Below are 17884 nucleotides of genomic sequence, written 5' to 3' on the forward strand. Positions count from 1 at the left end.
CTGAATGGTTTTAGAGACTTTTTTCTTTTTCATTATGGGGAAAGCTATTCTTCCTCAGCCTCATTCTTGAGGGAAGCCAAACCATTGTGGCTAAGTCTTTCCCAAATAGTTGGTTTGAGTTGGCCTTGTAATGTGCATCAGTTTGATCTAAAATGCGATAAAGTCAAATGCAGCAGAGAACAAAAGCCTAAGAGAGCATAGGTGGATTTATCTCTTCATGTTTCTGCCTGCTCTACCTCATGCTGAAGTCCATGTTGAAGAACTTACGATATGACTCTGTTTTCACTTTGGCTGCCTGAAGTATGCAGCCCTGCATACCGCGGCACGTAGCTTTTTAATTATGTTGATATGTGGCAATTGTCTTGTGGTGACTTGTCTTCTCACTCTTGCACTAGAGGCCTTTTATAAATGCACCTTAGAAACCCAGAATGGGCGTTTCCACACTCAGTTTGCGTGGATGCCACAATCTCAGAAATGGATCTGTGTTTCAGCTGTAACAGCAGCTGCAGCCACCCTCTGCTCAGGGCTGAGCCGTGGCTGTGGCAGCTCCCATCTTTGGGCTGGGCTGGAGATGGTTGCAGGTGGAATCACCAAGCTGTTTGGGCTTGGTGCTCAAGCAGATGTTCCCTAGCTCTTCTAGGGAGAAGGTGACGGACCTTTTTTACATAATACTTTAATGCAGCTTACAAGCTTGTCGTGGGAATTTGCCACAGCGTGGGAACTCCGGGCCTGGGAAACGTGTGCACTACAGCTCTTAACGCGAACGCAAGCCGTTGCTTTAAATATTCAAAAGTATAGAAATCAGAATTTCAAAGTTGTAGTACCTGCACGTCTATTCTGTGCTGCGTGTGTTTGTCATCAGAGCTCTTGGCGCCCCTTTTGCTGCAGCAGTTCTCAGCTGGGAGTTGCCAAGGGGAGAAGGCAAGGGATGGACTGGTGAGGAGGGGAAGAAGTTCTAGGCAGTGCCAGGTGTTAGGAGGGGAGCTGCACTGAGAGACTTCGGGGTGCACCTGATAGCTCTGCTTACTCTTGTCCCAGTCCCTTCTTGGCTTGTCCCTGGCACTTGGGCACCACTTCAGCAGGTTGCCCTAGCTTTCCACTCCTGCACCTGTTTCTTGTAAGCAGGGCTCAAGAGCAGAGAAGGAAAGGGGAGAAAGACAAAGAGCTGCTCTTGGTCTTTTCTGCAGAGTCGTTACACAGGTTTCAGAGAGGATATTAAAATAGAAACTTAGCCAAGTAGTCAATTGAAAAACAATTTCATAAATTAAGACTTAGCATAGTGAGTGTAAGCAAGGAGGTTGCTATTGCCCACCTTTGCAATATTTAAGTACACAGCACGAAATTGTGCGTACTGTGCATTTGCCAGGCTGCAAAGTATGGGAGATGTGTACATTTATGGTTTTGATAGTATGCTGCTGCCGGCATTGTGCCAAATAAAAATGTCTGACAAAACAAAGCAGAGAAATTAGAATTACCATACTTAATCATTTGGTTGGTAGGAGGAGAAGAACCAGCCAGGAGAGAGATACTTATATCCCTCATGTTGAGATTTGTTACAAAGCTAAGGAAGGAATTGTTCTCCAGAAATACTAAACCGTATTTATCTTTTGAAAGCAATACTTGCAATTCCTTGAAGAGCTAATGGTCTGTTTACTAGGAACTGAAGTTAAGTGCTCTCAGACTACATTGGTTTGCTAATTTTGATGAGCTTGAGATGCTTTTCTAGAATTAAATATTCATGCTCAATACTTGAAAATTGAGCCGTTCTACAAATGGTTCTGAAATGTGTGAACTATTTTGTGTGCTGCAAGTCATGGGGAAGTACAATCAGATGTTCCAGTTGATCAAAAAGTGACTTAAAATGTTAATATTTATTTACTGTGTGTGATTTGAACCTGAAATACATTACTTCACTTGTATCGTTGGTAGGACTCGCTACAGTAACTTTTACAGTCTCATGAGTATTTTGGTATCTGATTTTATTTCTTTGTTTTGGTTGGTGTTAACAGAATACTCCCAGCCCATGGCTGCACCAGCCCACCCCGGTGACCTCAGCTGACAGCCTTGGTTTACTGAGTCACATTCCTGTGCGCCCGTCCAGTGCAGATCCCCTTCGTCCTCTCAAACTGACAACGCATTCCAGCCCACCGTTGTCCAAAAGTATCGTAGAGCATCACAAAGAGTAAGTCTGCTGTTCAGCTGTGTGTGAAAGGGTACATTTTGGCAGCTGACATTGTCTTCTAGCTTCTTAGTTTATTTGTAAACTTGGGTGCCTCTGATAGGGAAGAGCTTGTCAGCATGCTGCAAAACAGACTCTGCCCTGTTAACTTGGGGTGGTACTTGAGTTCTCAAATCTTCTGAATGTTTTTGAAAATTGTACCCAGCATAAAGAAAAGTTTATTTTGTGTTAATAGATAACTTAGTTCGGAGCACAGGAAGAGAAGTCTTTTGTGTAGCAAGCACATTGCACTACATCGAGACTAACCTGTATCTGCTTAACCTTTTCAAACAGAGAACTGGAGAGGAAAGCTTTTATTGAACCCTTACGTTCTGTTACAACTGCACCAGTAAAGACAGAGCTAGAGCAAAGCAGAGCACAGGCAGCAAAGGAGAGCCATATGCACAGACATTTTGCAGATCCAATGTTGAACCAGCTGCCAAGGCCACCACAGGAGGCTGGGGAGCGACTGAGCAAATACAAAGAAGAACACAGACGGATACTCCAAGAAAGTATTGAAGTTGCTCCTTTTACAGCTAAAATAAAGGCACTGGAGGGAGAGAGAGAGAACTATTCCAGGGTAGCGTCCTTATCTTCAAGTCCCAAAAGCCATTCAGTAAAATATGACAAAGACACTGAACGCTCTGTGTCTGAACTGTATAAAATGAAACATTCAGTTCCACAGAGTTTGCCGCAGAGTAACTATTTCACCACCTTGTCTAACAGTGTGGTAAATGAACCGCCAAGATCATACCCATCAAAGGAAGCTTCAAGTGCGTATGTTGATAAGCAATCTAATTGTCCTTCAACAGCAGCTAGTCCCCATTACATTTCTTCTCTTTCAAAACCTCCACCTTTAATTAAGCACCAACCAGACAGTGAAGGCTCTGTGAGCAAGATACCCGAGCAGCTTCCACAGTCAATGCAGTCTCACTCTGTAAATTCTTTTAGAAGTGACAGCAGGAGCCCTACTCAGTTGTCAGTTTCATCTTCAAATACACTCCGGAGTATGCCTGCCTTGCATAGAGCCCCCGTGTTTCATCCCCCTGTGCACCAGAGCCTGGAGAAGAAGGAAAGCAGCTATAGCAGCCTTTCACCTCCGACTCTAACCCCAGTTCAACCTGTTAATGCTGGTGGTGGCAAAATACAGGAGTTGCAGAAACCACCGACTTTAGTACCTGAGCCTAAGGAAGCTCAGACTGTTTACAAGGGGACTTCTGAACAGAATTTATCAGAAATGTGGAAGTCAAATAATGCCCCAAATAACGAAAAAGTGAATTGGCACATTGAAAGAACAAGTGGAAAGTCACAGTCTGCTACAGCATCTGTTATTGTGCGTCCTCCTTCTAGCACGAAATACGATAGCATACCAGTAATGCAGTCTGCTTCCAAAGATCGAGCTAGCGAGAGATCTTCAGCTGTGACAAATCAAGCAGATTGCCTGAAAACAGCGGAAGCCAGGGAGACTGGAAGAATCGTTCTGCCAAATATGAACTCAGACAGTGCTCACACACAGTATGAAAAGAAATTTCCAGCTGTCTCGCAAGGCAGCGTTTCTCGTGCAGTCACCCCCACCACAACTATGATCTGTAGTACCAAAATGGATGTCACCGCATCAGCAGCCACAACTACCAGCGTGTCAAGCTGGGGCAGTTCAGAAGTGACTTACTCCTTATCGAACACGGTCTTGGCCTGCACGCCCCTGGAGTGTACCGCCTCGAGAGCGGCGAGTCAGACAGTGGCGCAGACCCAGGAATGCAAGGTCAGCACTCCAGCTCCGGTTACACCCGCTGCTGGCAAGCCAGCCAGCACTGCTCAGCCCAGCTCGGGATTCTCCACCTCCACCGACTTTGTCCATTTGAAAAAGCACAAGGCAGCGTTGGCTGCAGCTCAGTTTAAAAGTAGTAACACCAGTGAGACAGAGTCCAACTCTGTGAAGAATCAGACATTTTCAACCTCTCTCTCCCTAGACAGTGCTATCGTCTCTAATACAATAAACAAAGCGAACTCTGTAGGCACTGGGCAAGCTTCCCAGACGAGTCAGCCAAACTACCACACTAAACTGAAAAAGGCTTGGCTAACAAGGCATTCGGAGGAAGATAAAAACACTAATAAAAAAGAGAATTCAGGGAACAGTGTTTCAGAAATTATTAAGCCATGTACTGTCAATTTAATAGCTTCTACATCAAATGATTTGCAAAATAACATAGATAGTAAAATCTTGGCAGATAAGTTTGCAAAGGAAGATAAGCACCCTAGGAGAAAAGCAAAACGAACTTATGAGTCTGGTTCTGAAAGCGGAGACTCTGATGAAAGCGAGAGCAAGTCAGAGCAAAGGACTAAACGGCAGCCCAAGCCAACTTACAAAAAGAAACAAAATGATTTGCAGAAAAAAAAGGGTGATACAGAGGAAGAAGTAAAACCGAACGGTGTTCTTAGCAGGAGTGCCAAAGAAAAAAGCAAGCTGAAGTTACAGAGCGGCAGCAACAGCAGTGAGTATATTAATCTGATCTGGAAGAGGCAGACTGTGAAATCTTAAGTGTTAATCCTGAAGGGTTTGTCATGCACAGTAGCTGGGAAAAGAGTTAAAATAGCATGCTAGCATAAATGAGTAGGTCCAGGTTTATCTGTCTTCAGGTCATTTGAAACATCCTGGTTTAAAAAATGGAACATTTTGTATAGATATGTTAACAAGCTGGTTCTTGGGCTAAAAATAAGCAGTAAACAAACTGGTTTGTGCTGTCCCTCAGAATTGAACAGACTGGTGCATGTGTATAGTTGTGCCACTCATATTGATATTTGGTTTTGTTATAAAGAAAGATCTAATACATTTATTTTTAGAGCACTACTGGAGGGAGAGAATCACTATTGTTGAACTTTTATTTCATCCTTTGATCAGGAAGCCAGAGGCAGTTCCTTGAGAGCCTTATGCCACTCTGTTATAATTTGGTTAATTTAATGAAAGGTTTGAGGGAAGAGTCATTTCACACTCCTAAGTAGCATGTGCATTACATGGTGCTTAAGGACTAAAGAACTTCAGGGAAATACAAATTTCAGTTTAAATGTAATGCTGTCACATGTAGCAGATCGTAACTAGATCTATCTGAACAGAGAAGCTGGTCTGCCCACAGGCGTTTTATTTAAGAACTTACCTTGTTTTTCACCCCAATTTATTCTTCTCCGAGGACCATTCTTTTGTCTTTGTTCTGGTTAAGGATGAGGAAGTCTACCGTTAAATTACTTTTCTCTAGAATTTTTAAGTACAAGTAGTAAGAAAATGAGTACTGCTCCCTGTAATTACATTCCCTGGCTTTTCACTGCCTGGTGTATGAAGTTACTCCTCTGTATCTGAGAGCGGTTCATGTCTGAGTTGTACAGGGTGTTGGAAGTGTTACAGTCTGTCTGAAGCGTTCTGGCCTGGGTCCAGCAAAAGCAGCATTACCTCCCCCCCCCAACTAAGGGGAAGATCAAGGAGAACGTGCCTGTGAAGCCTTTCTCAGTTTCACTTCTTAAAGTGAACTGTAAATACGTACATGTGATGTGTTGGGTCTTCGTGACCTTTGTGGTGTTGTAAAAGATTTACTTTTTGTGGGTTTGTTGCAGCAGGATTGCTCAGCTGAGTTAAAGGAAGGCAGCAATTCCTGTTTTGGCTGGTGGTACCTGAGTATAAAAGTGATATATAATCATATATTGTGGAAGCGTTTCTTGAACTTTGGTTGGGAAATGGGTAGGAGTTGGTACTATGTTCTGTTGTGAGTTGCACAGCCTGTGTCCTGCGTGTAATTGGGTTAGGCCTGTCCAGTGGTCACAGCTTCTTGTGCTTGCTTCCCTCTCTTGAAGCCCTAATAGACATGGGTCTTTCTGCCCATTTCTTTTGGCAAATTAAATAGATGAATGTTTCTGATACTCCTGTCAGTTTATCTTGGGGGACTTTTGTTACCATTTTTGAGAGCGTGCTGGTCAGAGATTTTCTTAAGGAAAAGGACTTTCCGCAAAGACTTATGCTAAAACATAGTCAGCCTCAAGGAGCTTTCAGGCAAGAACAGGCCCTTGTGGAACAGCTGCCTGGGCTCCTCTAGGTAACTGGAGATAACCATGCTTCAGGAACCAAGGCTCAGTGGTAGTTCCACAACGTGGGTGGTATCTGAATACTGCCAGGGTTGAGAACTGCTTTGTCTCGATGCCGTTTTGGAAAGCCCCAGGAGCCTGCATGCTAGCCAGAGCGCTTAGAGCTCCAGGCTGCGTGGCTCCCTCCTGCAAAGCAAGGCATTTTACGGCCCTGCAAGCGTTGGGGGTCTTCCAAGTTCCTGCCCACAGAACTTGAAGTCTAGCAGCTCCCAGATGACACCCAGGATCTCTGGTTCCAAGGCAGAAAACATTGTTTTGGACTGGCAAAGCTGTATTTTAGCCCTCTCTACTCTCGAGTTTTAATCCAGTTACCACCATGCTCCTTGCGTGAGTTGGAAGTGCATTTTGTAGACTGTGAACTGAGGTGTAGGCAGTCTGTCACTTGCGAAGTTTGCACAAGTCGTCTCGGGCGAAACACAGATCTGAACCCAGGTACCAAGTCCAAAGTTAGCGCCCTGACCTCACTGTCATCCTCCCTGTTCACAGGCCATGAACTTTCAAGAGTAGTGGTAGATGAAACAGCAGATACCTCTGTCTGTAGACAGATAAAACTGATGCCACTTCTAGAAGTCATTAAAAGGAAAGCTTGGTTAAATAAGACAGAGTTCAGTTTCAAAATGTGTATGTGAAAATTGCAGATATTACTCAATGGATTTGCGCCTCGTGTACTCAGTGTCAGATCTGCTGACTTTCCTGTCGGAAGTAGAATTGTACTGCTTAGCCAACAAACTTGACGGAGAGTAAATGGATTCTGCTCTTCCTTCTGCTGGATCTTTTACATTAAGTTCAGATGAGTTACACGTGGTTAGAGGTGTTCTTCTGTAATCTTGTCCGTAACCTTCAGCAAAAATTTTGAAGCAGTATGTTTTCTTTAAGGTCTGCTTTAATTCATTAAATTGTTGCCTTTTATGCATACATCTTTACTTGAAATAGAATTCAAACCTTCCTTTCTTGGGGTGTTGTATTTCTTGGCCTGTTTTCTAAGAATGATGATGGTTTTGGTGGAATATTTGGTGAACAATACACCTAATATCAGAGAAGATGCAGTGTCCTAGGCAGTTAATGGTGCTCCCGCCTGTAGAGTCTAATTGGTAGTTACACATTTTAAACTTCAGTGCTGGCAGGTGGACAAATGGATGTAACAATGAAATATGTTATGGAGGTGATAAATGTGCTTTTAGAAATGTTGAGCACTGACTGATCTGCCCAGGATCTGCGAATGAGGGCTGCCTCAACTGAAACCTTCCTTACTTTTGCAGCTGGAATACCTCGCTCGGTGTTAAAAGATTGGCGCAAAGTTAAGAAACTGAAGCAAACGGGGGAGTCCTTTTTGCAGGATGATTCTTGCTCTGAAATAGGACCAAATTTGCAAAAATGCAGAGAATGTAGGTTAATAAGAAGTAAGAAAGGAGAAGAACCATCTCACTCACCAGTATTTTGTAGATTTTACTACTTTCGGCGGTAAGTACAGCGATTTTCCTGATTATGTCATGTTTCAAAAATAACACTAACAAAGGACTTGCTTCTTGAAAGCTCATATGATTTTCTGGCTCAGTCAGTCTGCCTGATAAAAGACACGATCTTATTTAACAGTATTTACATTTGTATTTCTTCTTTCTTTTGTGGACTGACTTCATTGCTGTTTAAAGTTTTATAGCAAAGACATCAGAACAGCTGCCTGGTGTACCTTAGGCAAGCAGAAAATAGGGCACATCACCATCACACAGGTGTCTGCCATTTGAAGTGGGATTTTCAAAAGGCAGGCTTAGGTTATCCCGAACAAGTTGTGCAACCGCAGAGTTGCCCTTACCCGTCACTGTTCTTGTGCCAGTGTGTGGTGGGAAAGCTGCTCATGGTTTTCTAGGAGTTTTCTGAGGATAGAGCAGTTGTGTCCTCCTTTTTCACAATTTATGGCCAATCAAGGCAAACTCACAAGAGGAAAGTTTCCCAGGATGCAGTGTAACGTATGTGGCACAGGCAGCACAGCCATCAAAACAGAAAAAAACGGCTTTAATTTTTACATGGACTGCATTGTCAGTGTATATCCAGCTTCTGTGGGGTGGGAAATTGCTCCCTAGATTGGATTTAATTTTTTGTAGTTAAGCTTTAGTTACAAGCCTTCATAGTCCTACAGGAATCATTTTGAGGTTGAACTTGAAATACCTTCTGTATAAAAATATTCACTTCTCAATGTGGCAATGTTGGAGTTTGGGATTTTTTTTTCCTCCTGTACAAGGGAGAGAACATCACTGATAAAAACAGTGTGTTTTAAACAGTGTTATGGAGTTTTAAGAATTGAGTGGTTTTAATATACTGTGATAAGTATTATAGCAGGTTAATTGTTTTTGTTGTGTTTAGAGAGTAGGGCTTGAAATGTAAACAAAGTTTGCGCTGTTGGAAGCCGTTACTCTAACTGAAAATTCGTCATTTCTTGTTCATTGTATACATGCTTAAATATGTATCGGGTTTGTATTTAATTCTGAATTTAGTACTGTTTTACTGGCGTTGCACTAAAATTCCCAAACTATTATAATAATCACATGTATAACGAATTATCCTGTATTGTGCAAGATGGAATAGTTAATTGTTATTGCTAAAAAATAGGCTAAGTACAGGCAGGGACAATGGAATGGTGTTGGGTAGGATAACAGGAGAGCCTGTCATTTTTTCAGGGGTCAGAAATTAGCAGATACAAACGCATTATCTTGTATTAGTGATTTGTTCTGCTTAAAAAAACTTAAGTAGTGTTCAGACGCCTGCGTTCTGAGTATGAGAGCAGCAGGATAGAAAGATCAATAAAATATGAATTAGGCTGAGTGATTGCTGTCATACATGCTCCAAAAATTAAACATGAGGAACAGGTGGAACCAAACTTTGGTTAAAAAAAAAAAAAAAAGGATGAAAAATAAGATACTTTTCCTGCCTATTTTAAAGCAGTAATAAATGCTACAGAGAGAGAATGAAGAGTAAACTGAATTCAAAGAGTGCCTAAAAGGTTAGCTTTTGTTTTCATGCTTCCTTTCTGTTTGTTTTAAAACAATTTTCAGCACTGGGGTTTATTTTTAAATTAAAAAATATGGTAGGAGGCTAAAGCAGGTAAAGAAAACTTCCTTGTAAGACATAAGCAGCAAGGTGAACTAGCAAGTAGGCTGTAAGTCACAGAATATAGTAATATATGCAGTTAAACGATCCGTTATCTTTTTTAGGTTGTCTTTCAGTAAGAACGGAGTGGTTAGGATAGATGGTTTCTCCTCTCCTGATCAGTATGATGATGAAGCACTGAGTTTATGGACACATGAAAACTATGAAGATGATGAACTGGACCTAGAAACTTCTAAATATATTCTAGATATCATAGGTGATAAGTTTTGTCAGTTAGTAACATCTGAGAAAACAGCCATGTCCTGGGTGAAAAAAGACGGTAAGGAAATCTCAAATGCTTTTAAGTGTATTGCAGTTCTGCTCGAGTGTTTGCGTTCATCATGATCCATTGCTTCCTTTCGAGTAGCTCACTTCACTGGGCTGTCACGTTGGATTTTCCTAGGCTGTTTTTGTAGGAGTATGTGTCAGGAAAGAGCAGGGACCTTCCCCAGTGGGTCCAGCCTGTTGACTCTCCGTGCACTGGTGGCTGCATCAGGCCAGGGCTGGGGCCAGGGCCAAGTCGCTGTTGGGATTGGAGCAGCCTCAGTTCCCAGCTTGTCTCCAGCTCTCCAGCCAGAGTGGCCAGCTCTAAGCCAAGGCCCACAGCGAGCCAGGTACTGACTGCTGCCAACAGACGTGTTTCTGACGCGTCTCCTTCCCAGAACAGAGGAGAATAATGTGACAGCGTGGGCTTTGCAGGATGTGTGCTGACACTGCCACCTCCTCCCCCCACAAAGCCACAGACAGTCCGCCCTTCTGGCCCAGGGCAGCTGGGCACAGACTGGAGATGGGCTGGTGGCTCCGCTAGCTCAGACCGTATGAGGAGGAGATGGGGCAGAAAGCAGGAGCACTGGCCAGATCTCCAGGACAGGGCCTCCTGCTGACTTGACCATCCAGCTCACCAGTTTGGCCGCCCTTGAGATCAAACACATGCCATGGGCAGTCAGGTGGAAAACCCAGCTCTCTTCATTGCATGGGGTGGAAAGCACATGTTAGAGGTTCTTCAGACTTGCAACCCACTCATTTTAAGCAGGAACCTTCTTTCTGTGTTGCTTTAGTCTGTGTTTTCTGGATTCTTTAATTTTTGATGGTGTATTGGCAGTGGCATTGATAGGGTGCTGCATAACGCAGCTGAGGGGTAGATGTTGATGATCTGGTTATGAAGGGTCACTTTCCTCCCCTACACCCAGTTGCATCTGAGGGAAAAGTTACAAATGCTTCAGCTGTAAAGACTATTCATTCTCTGCTTTGCATTTAAACTTCAATCTTTTTAATCTGCTTATTTTGTATTTCAGCCAAAATTGCATGGAAGAGAGCAGTGAGAGGAGTCCGTGAGATGTGTGATGCATGTGAAGCCACGTTATTTAACATCCATTGGGTCTGCCAAAAATGTGGATTTGTGGTCTGCCTGGATTGTTACAAGGCAAAGGAAAGAAAAAGTTCTAGAGGTCAGTTCTTTATGAACTGGAGTATTGTATAGGCTGTTTATTCTCATTTGTTGTAGAGCTGCTGATCCGCCAGTGTAACTGTCTTTCTGTAAAGTGTTAAATTACTGTTTGTGTGTTTTGGTTTCTCTTAGACCTTTTTTTGCGTCCTTTTAAGTCAGTAGATGTAGAATCGATCATCCAGAAAGCCACCGCTGTGGGGTCTGTTTTAGGTCTTTGTCCGCTTTTCAGTCTTTATGTAGGTTGTCTTGGACTGCTTGTGCCTGGCCCCTCAAGGTTAAATCTTGCTCTTCAGCTGTGAGACTGGCACTCTGTTACACCTCCCTGCTTTGTGGTTACTCAATGCTGTGAAGACTTGCTTTGCTTTGAGTGCCTTCTGGAGTCCTCCCCTCAGGAGTACATGGTTTGTCATATTGACTGAGCCTGCTTTTTTAATTATAAAAAAGAAAGAGGTGGAGAAAAGTACTTCACACAGTATTTAAAATGAGTATTAACAGAGGTTTTGCAATCCAGCAGCCTTCACGCATACTGGGTTTATTCTGATTCCTGTTCTTAAATGGAAATGTTTCCTTTAGTCTGTAGTGAAGTGTAACAGGACTGACTTGCAAACCTGTAATTTCTGAGTGACCCCGCCTGTTGCAGTTGAAAAGAGGAATGGCTTGGAAGATTGATCTGGTCGTTCAGCCCTCAGCTGTGACATTTGTGCTCAGACTGCTTGTTGGAAAGGACTGCCTTCCCCTGGGTGGCAGGCATTGCGCCCTGGCACAGTCCTGCAGTCAAACACTGTGCCAGAAACTGATTCAGGACTAATGCTGGTTTTAAAACTGTTTCCATGTTTGCTATAGCTGCGTAGTGTCACAGATGTGAAATTTTAGTAAAAATAAAGTTTAACTGTTAGATTGCAAATCTTTGCTAAACAAAGAGATTCATCCTCTTTGTCTTTCGCTTGCAGTGAGAGATTTCCTGCACTGCGGTAGTAGGATGTTCCCAGAGACTTCCAGCAAAGCCCGAAGTTTGTAGGGAACTAATGTGGGCGTTTTCCAACACTGAGAACAGTCGTTAATGCTTTAATGCTGGAGCTTGAGCAGCTCCTAACTGGCTTAAGCCTGTGTGTGCGCATGTGTGTGCATCCGTCTGACGTGGCTGGGGATACACACCGAACATTATTTACCCTAGTGGGGACATGCAGACATGCTTTTTATAGTCTATGTGTTAACCAGCCAGGAAAAAATCGGTAAAATGTCTTCAAAACTTAAAAAAGCAGCGTACAGAAGCAGGCTTCTTTTCAGTCTTCTAACAGGGAGGGCTTTCTGCTTACTTTTCATCACACGTTACGTGCAAAAGCAAAAGTACGATAGCTTCCTTCACTGCAGCATTATTTCTAGTGGTGCTGTTGGATTCATGTGAACTGTCTCTTTCCCTTGGCACTCTCTTATACAGTTCAGAGCCACCCACCCATCTCTCTATAATAGCACTTTATATTACACCATTTTTCCTGGAGCCGGTAGTTGTTTTTACAGTTGCTAAGTGTAACAGAGAATAGGCTGGTTTCCCTCTGCTTCAGCAGGAATGTTATAGGTTTAAATATTCTGTATACAGATATTTATCAATGACTCCTCTCATTACTGCGTGAATGAATGACTGTGTGCATCCTTTGTTCCCTTTCAGACAGTTCATGGCACCATCAAGTGGAATGCAATGTTACAGCATTTCAGTGATAAAATGCATTAAGTAGATATGAGCTGTTTTGTTTTATTTGATTTATGTTTGTGACCAGTTAATATATTTCAGTGTTTTAGGAGCTGCAAAAACTACAAACTAACTAACGGATTTAACATTTATCTGAAAGAAGCATTAGCTATGTCACATATCTATTACAGTGTAAGAAAATAATGCTTTAACTTTGCTAAATGTGTACTGCTGGGTTTACATTGCTAGAGCTAGTTGATGAGATTTCTTGGAGAGTCTTGGAACTAGCAGTTCTGTGAACAGGATACAAGTCTGGGGGTTGAGAGAGAAACTGCATTCATATTTCTGCCCTGAAATCATATAGCAGGTTGGCAACTACTTGCATGGCCAGCTGTTCTTTGCTGTTGTTCTTCTGTCTTGTCCTTACACTGTATATTTTTCTGACAAGGACAGTGGCAGCTGCCCTGAACTTTATGGAAAGCCTCTCTCCTACCAGTTAAGCCTTCTCTGCTGCCACAAACATCTTCAACCACTGCATGCACACTTGTGGCTTTATGGTTGCTTTGATCTGACGTAAATCCATGATGCAACATCCCTCTTCTTTGTGCCACCAGTAATACCAGTGCAGCTGCGTGGTAGACCAAAACAGAGAATTGATTCGTCTACAAGTTCATCTTTTTGGCTTAATTGGCCTTCTCTGGTTGAAGACAGCCACTTTCAGTTGGAGCGTGGATTGTGTCAAATTAAATTAACCATGCAGTCGCAGCGTAGTTGTGTCTTTCCGTGTTAGAATTCATTAATAGCCTCAATAGCAACTGTAAAGGATTTTAGCTTATGTTGAACTGGCAACGCACTAAATGTAACAAAGAGAATGTACTTCAAAACTTTTTGGTTATTGGCAAGGGTATGTGTTACAGATATGTCTGTTTCAGATTTCTGTGTAGTTAAAACCCTTCATCGTTTTCCTTATTGTAAAAAGTAGCTGTTGGGTGCAAATCTTTGTCAGGCAGGATACCAGGACAGAAGAGTGTTATTATGTGTAGAAAACTGTTTCTAACTAAAACCAATCTGACAAATGTTAGGTAGCTCTGTGTGTGTGTGTGCTGCTGTAAGTAACATAAACTACTTGGCAATGTTATTTTGCAGATAAGGAGTTGTATGCCTGGATGAAGTGTGTGAAGGGACAGCCTCATGATCACAAACACCTGATGCCAACACAGATTATTCCAGGCTCTGGTAAGACCACCTGTGAACAAGCAGGATGTGTTTTTGCCAAGTCGTTCTGTGAAGAGAGGCCAGAGTTGTCTTGAAACTTCTCATTTTCAATTTAAAAACCTGCAAATTGTGTCAAATCATCGCAGGAAGGCGAGTGGTTCTGGGCAGTTGACAGCAAGGGGCACAGATGATGAAGAGAGAAAGGAGAATGCTGGCAGATGTCTGAGAGGCTTTTGGGGGCAGTCATTGAAGAAATCCAAGGTGTTTGTTGTGGTCATTTTGTACCTTTTCAGAGCAGAATAAACCATCTAGAATGTATTTAATAAATCTGACCTTAGCTGTGAAAAGAAAATCTTGCAGTAGAGCTGCAGAGGAACGTTATGTAGCAACAGGATTGGGGAGAATTTTCTTTCACTGTTTTCTGTCCCACTTACACCTCCAAAAAACCAGAAAAGATTAGTTTGTGGGTTTGGTTGGATTGAGCATCCTAAAGCAAAATGCAGTGAAGGAGCTGGTGATAAATTTAAAACCAGGCAGTAATCCTAACCCCAGCTACATTCGGATTTTTTCTTACAGCAAAGTAAGTTTTATGAAGGATTGCGCTCAGGTGTGGTGCTTGTTGTCCGTGCAGATCACTTCTGATCTCTGGCAGCATTGATGCAGAGCAGAAAAATCAGATGTGCCCTTAAACTTGTAAAGTAAATTCCAAAGTTATTTTAAGCTGTGGGAATACAGCCGCAGTCCTTGTGTTACGGGTTGTTGCATGTTAGTTCAGGTAGAAATGAAGATTGGTCAGATTCCATAATAAATTCAAATTGTGACATTCCCCAGAACAAGTTCCAGACTGAAACTAGTTTTAATTTTAAATTGTGAAGTGAGCCACTCATCTGGAAACAGCGCAGTGAAGGCTGCCTACATAACCTCAGTTTTGTTCTGCTGTGTGTACCTGTTACTGAACAGCCTTAAATTACATGATCACATACTAATTTTTTTGTCAAGACGTGGCTCACTTCTGTCTATAGTTTGACAGTTTTATTAAATGAAGCAATGATGCACTTGTTGAACAATGGGGAGTAAGTAATGAATGAATGACTTGCTTGGTGTGTGCCGTGCGATGGGAATGCAGAGTGAAGGTTAGATTATTCAGAGGAGTAGCGTGCAGTAATTTAATTTAAGACCCTGTTGCTTTCTGCGTGAGTTTTAAGGTAAACTGGGCAGACTTTTTTACAGTATTCTTGAGTGTTCACTGTAGCATTTTTAGTAGTTTCAAATTTTAGAAACATTTGGAAATAGCATTTTAGCATCACAGAGTGTGTATTGGAAAGGGTCACAAAATGAGTAAGAGCTGCTGATGATTTTCTTAATTGTCTTCTAGTTTTGACGGATCTTCTAGATGCTATGCACAACATCAGAGAAAAATTTGAGATTAAGTCCCATTGTCAGTGTAGCAGCAAGCAGAGCACACAAGCTGGCAAGCTGCCTGCGATGAATGGTGTGTCTCAGGTGAGTCTGGAACGTGTGTGTGCATCGCAGTTTGTTCAGCCACTCTGATTCCTTTGGATTTTTCTATTTGAATAGTGCCAGTTATATTTTGATTTGTTTATATGACGGTTTAATGCTAGACTCATCTTTGTAATACCTCAAAGCAAAGTTAAATGCTTAAAAATAAATTTGTTCTCTACAGGTTTTGCAGAATGTCCTTAACCACAGTAATAAAATTTCTCTGTGCATGCCTGAGTCTCAGCAGCAGAATACGCCTCCAAAGTCCGAGACAAACGGTAATACGAGTCCAAGGAGTGATGTAAGCACAGACAGCAAGTTAACACCGCCTGAATCCCAGTCACCCCTGCACTGGTTAGCTGATCTGGCAGAGCAGAAGGCCAGAGAAGAAAAGAAAGGTATATGTTTAAAGTTGTCGTACCACGTCCATGGCTTTGGGGGCACCAGTGATACATAATTGAATTAATTAGGAAAAATTCAGGGAGGTTTTTTGTTCAACAAAAAGAAATGCTGATGTTCTTTTCCCCATTAATTTTAATCTTTGTACTGCAATGCCTTCTGGTGGCATCAGAACCTGTTACCAGAAAATGCCACTGGTGGGATGCGTGTATAATGGGGCAGTGTTTCCAGCTACAGCATCTCTCATTAGTGACAGGTACTCTTTCAGCTGCATCTCTGAGATGCTGAGGAAGGCCTTTTCATGGGCATACTGACTGCATTTTGAAGGATTTAGTTCACTCTCTGGTGTGTTTCCTGGTGAATAAAGCACTGATGCCACAATATAGTACCACCGCTATAGAAGGCAGGATGCAAGAGCTTTGCCTGTGTCTGCATCATGAAATAGCATTGTACATTTCCAATGATAATTTTTGTTTCAGAGAACAAAGAATGTCCTTCTGGAAAACATGCAAAGGAAGAGAAAGACCAGGATAATTTGGAGTCCCCAAACTCTAAAAGCTCTCCTCCTGCCTCCCAGAATGAGCAGGGCTCAACCCTGCGAGATCTATTAACTACAACAGCAGGCAAACTACGTCTAGGTTCTACAGATGCTGGCATTGCTTTTGCTCCAGTTTACTCTACAGGAACAGCAGTAAGTGCTTACAAGATAAGTGGTTTTTATTCCAGGATTTGAAAGTCTCATTTGTGTTTTGGTACACAGTAGTTACAGCAGTCTTATAACTTCAAATACTCATTTATAATTAAGACTTCCTAGGCATGCACACATGCTTGCATTAACGTGTTGTTTTTATGTATGTATATAGTGATAACCAGTACCCACTATAAAAAAAAAGTCTGTAAAGTTAGAGAAAGCCTTAATCTGACAAAGTAAAGGAAGATTCCAGTTCCAAATAACTGTTTATTTCTACCTTTTTCCATATCAGAGTGCATATGTTTTCTCAAAAGGAAGTAGATAACTGCAGGATTTTAATTGGTAATGAAACATTGCCGTTCTACTATAAAAGGAATTGCGTTCACATTTGTTTGCTTTTAGATTGTTTCAGCATACGTTTGTTTGTTTTCCAATAGAGTGGCAAGAGTGGAAGGACTATGCCAAACATTCTTGATGACATAATTGCTTCAGTAGTAGAAAATAAGATTCCACCAAACAGAGCACCAAAGATGAATATAAAATCTGAAGTAAAAGATGAGCCAAAGGATGATAAGAAATGTATTCAGGATGACTGCAGTAAACTGTACAGTGATATTCAGTATTCGTGGATCTGTGATAAGCACGTTTTGTGGCTCAGAGACCATAAAAACAGCAACAACTGGAAGCTTTTCAAAGAGTGCTGGAAACAAGGGAGGGTAGGTATTGAGCAGTTCTGTCTGTAATGTGACCAGTATGAACTCTGGGGAGTTGTGTTAAAGGACAAATTTGCCTAACACTATGTTTGAAAATGTGTTGTTAGCAGTGAGCAAAAATTTGTCAGGTATCAGTTGTGTATCATCCTTGTGTAGTTTAAATGTGAGTTAACTGCTAATAATAAGTAAGAAAACGCTGCTACAAAGATTCAGATCCCAATAGGATGTGTGTCACAGCTTGGGTATGGCTACTGTTAGAGGAAGTCTTAACACCTCAGTAGGATCAAGTTCTTAAGCGTTGTGTTTGGTTGCAAACCAAATATTTTTAATTTTTTTTTTTTTTTTTTTTACAGCCTGTTTTAGTGTCCGGTATGCATAAGAAAATGAACTTCAGCCTGTGGAAGGCAGAGTCAATCAGTCTAGATTTTGGAAACCAGCAAGCTGATATCTTGAATTGCAAAGACAGCATTATTTCAAACACCAACGTCAAAGAGTTCTGGGATGGTTTTGAAGATGTTTCAAGTATGTTACTTTAAATGTATTATTCCATTGATTCTTAACATGGTCGATGTTAGAAACAGCAGTTAAAAATATTCTTTATGGATCGTGAGGCTTTGAAGAAATTTAATTTAAAAAGAAAGCCGTAGGGACTTCATTTGCAGAGAATGTGATGGAAACTTGCATTTTGACCTTTGCAGAATTAAAGATACACTACTTAGGTCTAAGAAACCAAACAAATGTCATT

At 41.8% G+C, this 17884-nt stretch overlaps 1 protein-coding gene across 4 annotated transcripts in view; it reads left to right on the forward strand.

Annotated features, from left to right (window-relative positions):
- JMJD1C (jumonji domain containing 1C) overlaps positions 1-17884 on the forward strand; it is a 159951-nt gene that overhangs the window by 130825 nt on the left and 11242 nt on the right. For all 4 annotated transcript variants that reach the window (XM_054070966.1, XM_054070967.1, XM_054070969.1 and 1 more), the window contains 11 exons: positions 2010-2182; positions 2513-4710; positions 7606-7807; positions 9553-9767; positions 10783-10935; positions 13768-13857; positions 15212-15339; positions 15521-15734; positions 16215-16426; positions 16864-17142; positions 17493-17661. In XM_054070966.1, coding sequence (XP_053926941.1) covers positions 2010-2182; positions 2513-4710; positions 7606-7807; positions 9553-9767; positions 10783-10935; positions 13768-13857; positions 15212-15339; positions 15521-15734; positions 16215-16426; positions 16864-17142; positions 17493-17661 — 4033 coding nt within the window. The remainder of the gene's footprint in view (positions 1-2009; positions 2183-2512; positions 4711-7605; positions 7808-9552; positions 9768-10782; positions 10936-13767; positions 13858-15211; positions 15340-15520; positions 15735-16214; positions 16427-16863; positions 17143-17492; positions 17662-17884) is intronic.

Source organism: Cuculus canorus, chromosome 7, assembly GCF_017976375.1.
Source record: "Cuculus canorus isolate bCucCan1 chromosome 7, bCucCan1.pri, whole genome shotgun sequence".
Classification (NCBI taxonomy): Eukaryota; Metazoa; Chordata; class Aves; order Cuculiformes; family Cuculidae; genus Cuculus; species Cuculus canorus.